The following is a 3546-nucleotide window of genomic DNA, read 5'->3' as shown; positions in this document are numbered from 1 at the left end:
TCTCTTGCTTTCTCTCGTTTCCTTCCAAAGAAATCCCCAATGTAGAAGCCATCTTGATATCACTTTGATGATTGTTACCATTTCCGGACATAAATCCATAACACAAACTATTGTTGAAATTACCGTTTTGTCCTCCAAAGATCCCTGCATCATTGGCTGAGTTTCCATAAATAGAAAGATCGCCACCAAAACCAAAAGAAGGCGTAGTAGCCTGAGATGATGAATGATGCTTTTGAAGACTAGCGAAAGCGAGGTTGAGATCAATGGAGTCGTAACCAAAAGATGATTGTGGCATTCCCGTGATCAAAGGGTTATTATGAAGAGGATCATTATGGAAATTAATAGACTTATTGTTGTTGTTCTTGGAGAAAGATGAGGATCGTTTGTTTCGACGGCAACCACCACCGACGGGGACGTTACGAAGGGTACCGCCTTTAGTCCAATATCTCCGACAAGATTTGCAGAAGTAACGAGGTTGAGAGAGACTATAGTTGTTGTAGTAACAAAACTTTGTGTTTGGAGATTCACATCTTGGACAGCTTTGAGCTTCACCTCCTAATTCTCCTCTTGATCCTTTCTTCTTCATCTCTTCTTCCATTTTCTTATTGTTATTGTTGTTTCCTTTTGATGAGCTTACCAATATGGTTTCCAAAGTCTCGTTTGAGATTTCCTGCACAATCAAACAAATTTCATTAAATTGTTAAATCATGACGGTTACTTTATATAACGGATTAGCCGTACGTGGCGTCGATTCTTTTACCGACAATAATTCTTTGTAAACTCATCTTGTCTACAAGAAGACGTTTTTATTTTTCTTGAAAAAAGGGGTTTGAGGTAAGCGTAAGCTAATCAAGTTAACACAACATCAAATTGGTAACATAGATAGTTCTTGATTGAGCAGAAGTTTTAAAAAATTCTCAAAGGGTTTTAAGTGTTTTTTACTTCGGTAGATGGAATTAAGAACTAAGAGAGCTCAAATTGTAAACAAATAAAGTGTTTAAAGTTTTTACAAATTATAGAACAATGAATTACCTGTTGAGGATCCATCCATGCAACAAAGGATAGAAGCAAGTCAGCAACGATTACGTAGTTATGTAGTAATAATAAGCAATTATGGTTGATATTTTTGCTCAAACTCGAAAGGAACAAGGAAACTAGAGAGAGAGAGAGAAAGAAAGAGAGTTTGGGGAAAAGTGGTGAGCAAGAGATGAATAGAGAAGAAGAGCATGGTTCTTAATATATAAAGCAAAACAGATAAAGTCTGTCCTTTAATTTAAAATATATGGTTTTTTTCATAATTTAAATTATTTCTTAATTGTAGCTACTTGTTTTTTTTTTAATAATTATTTTGATATTCACATGTAAGTCGGGAAATGTTATACAAAAGTCTTCAACTTATATGTTAACTTAAACTTTTGACGATAAACATTTCTTTTTGTTGTGCAAAGCGCAAACTTATAATTTTAACTTTGTTTGTTACATATATTTAAACTAGAACCGTAAGGAGTCTTCTTCTTATTTTCTTTTTCTTGTTTTCTAAGACATTTATTTTGATAAATTATCTGTTTAACCAAAAAAGATCTTAGAATACGTAAAAATAAAAAGAAAGGAAGTAGACAATAGCGATGCTACAAATATCTAAAAAAGAATATTAATGGAAATGAATTGAATCCCCAAGACTTGCTCTTGCAATCTTTGACAGAAGGAACCAGAACTGTTGGGTTCTTGCTCGGATCTGGTGAAGTTGATATGTTCAAATTAAATCATAGAGCTACTCTCTCAAATTAAAAGGTCATTGTAATACTTAGAGGTCGATTTCCATAAGGACTCAAGTCTACACAATAAATTATAGAGTTTTATAATTAAGTTAAACAAGTTGATTCAAATTAAAAAGGCAATGCAAAATATTAAATAAAACTGTTGTAAATTCAGAAGATCAAAAAGCTAGATCCATGGAATTTCTCAGGAGATTACAAAATATTAAATCAATAATTAAATAAAATTTAAGCAATTAAAATCAGATCTAGAACTCTAAACACTTTTGTAAAATAAATCAGTTTTCACTGCAAATATTATCTAAATTTAAAACCAGAAAATCCAAATCTCTTTGCAAAATTCTAGGTTAAAAATCAGCTTTAAAAACAAGTTTAGATTGTTCACAAAATTACTAAATCAAATGTCTTTGCAAGTAGTAATTTTGCTCATCAAAAGGTTTTATCAGGAAAATCAATTATATTCTCATATCAATCAATAATCCTAAGATCTAAATCCAGATGGCTAATCAAAGATCTAGCATTAAGAACAACCTATGATGAAGATTTAGAAAGATAAAGAATCCTAAATAAACAGATCTAATAATTAATAAAATCCCTGTGAAAAACCCTGAACCTAACAAACAAACTACTCAGACATGTTTAATGATGAACAAGACATAATTCTGAATAACATGCAATAGATATTAAAAAGTAAATGAGGGAGTTCAGGAATGCTTCTCTCGAAGGAGTTCAGATCANATATTAAATAAAACTGTTGTAAATTCAGAAGATCAAAAAGCTAGATCCATGGAATTTCTCAGGAGATTACAAAATATTAAATCAATAATTAAATAAAATTTAAGCAATTAAAATCAGATCTAGAACTCTAAACACTTTTGTAAAATAAATCAGTTTTCACTGCAAATATTATCTAAATTTAAAACCAGAAAATCCAAATCTCTTTGCAAAATTCTAGGTTAAAAATCAGCTTTAAAAACAAGTTTAGATTGTTCACAAAATTACTAAATCAAATGTCTTTGCAAGTAGTAATTTTGCTCATCAAAAGGTTTTATCAGGAAAATCAATTATATTCTCATATCAATCAATAATCCTAAGATCTAAATCCAGATGGCTAATCAAAGATCTAGCATTAAGAACAACCTATGATGAAGATTTAGAAAGATAAAGAATCCTAAATAAACAGATCTAATAATTAATAAAATCCCTGTGAAAAACCCTGAACCTAACAAACAAACTACTCAGACATGTTTAATGATGAACAAGACATAATTCTGAATAACATGCAATAGATATTAAAAAGTAAATGAGGGAGTTCAGGAATGCTTCTCTCGAAGGAGTTCAGATCACTCTCCCAAAAGCTCTCAATATCTCTTCTCTCAAAAAGGTTGCAGAAAATAAAACTTGCTAGAATGAAACTTTCTAGAAATCAAACTTAAGGGATTGTAAAACCTAAAAATACTATTTATATGTTCTAAAACACGTCAAGGACTTGTGTTGCAAATATGGAAAACTTCGGGAAACTTTGTAAAACTTCCAAATTTGTGATCTTTCATCGGCTGAAGAGGGTGTCGACCGATGCTCCTTCGGTGTCGGTCGATGCTCCAACTCTGATCCGAGTCCAAATTGATTCTTCAAGATTTATACTCCAAAATGATTCAGATTGCTCCACTTTGCTCCTTATGTGCCAAAGTGCTAGAAAACCTGCAAAGACTCAAAAACATCCAAGAAAACAAATCAAAAGACTCTAAAAGACTCCTTATATCATGGTTAA

General features: G+C 31.4%; 1 protein-coding gene across 2 annotated transcripts in view; it reads right to left on the bottom strand.

Moving 5' to 3' along the window:
* LOC104750046 (dof zinc finger protein DOF2.1-like) overlaps positions 1-1217 on the bottom strand; it is a 2805-nt gene extending 1588 nt beyond the window's left edge. The window contains exons 1-2 of one of the 2 annotated variants that reach the window (XM_010471770.2): positions 1033-1217; positions 33-670 (exon numbers count right to left, since the gene is read on the bottom strand). In XM_010471770.2, the coding sequence (XP_010470072.1) occupies positions 33-670; positions 1033-1047 (653 nt within the window). In that variant the 5' untranslated portion in view covers positions 1048-1217. The remainder of the gene's footprint in view (positions 1-32; positions 671-1032) is intronic. The other variant, XM_010471771.2, reaches the window with a different exon arrangement.

Source organism: Camelina sativa, chromosome 16 (genome assembly GCF_000633955.1).
Source record: "Camelina sativa cultivar DH55 chromosome 16, Cs, whole genome shotgun sequence".
In the NCBI taxonomy this organism is placed as follows: Eukaryota; Viridiplantae; Streptophyta; class Magnoliopsida; order Brassicales; family Brassicaceae; genus Camelina; species Camelina sativa.
This window is presented reverse-complemented; position numbering and strand designations above follow the sequence as displayed.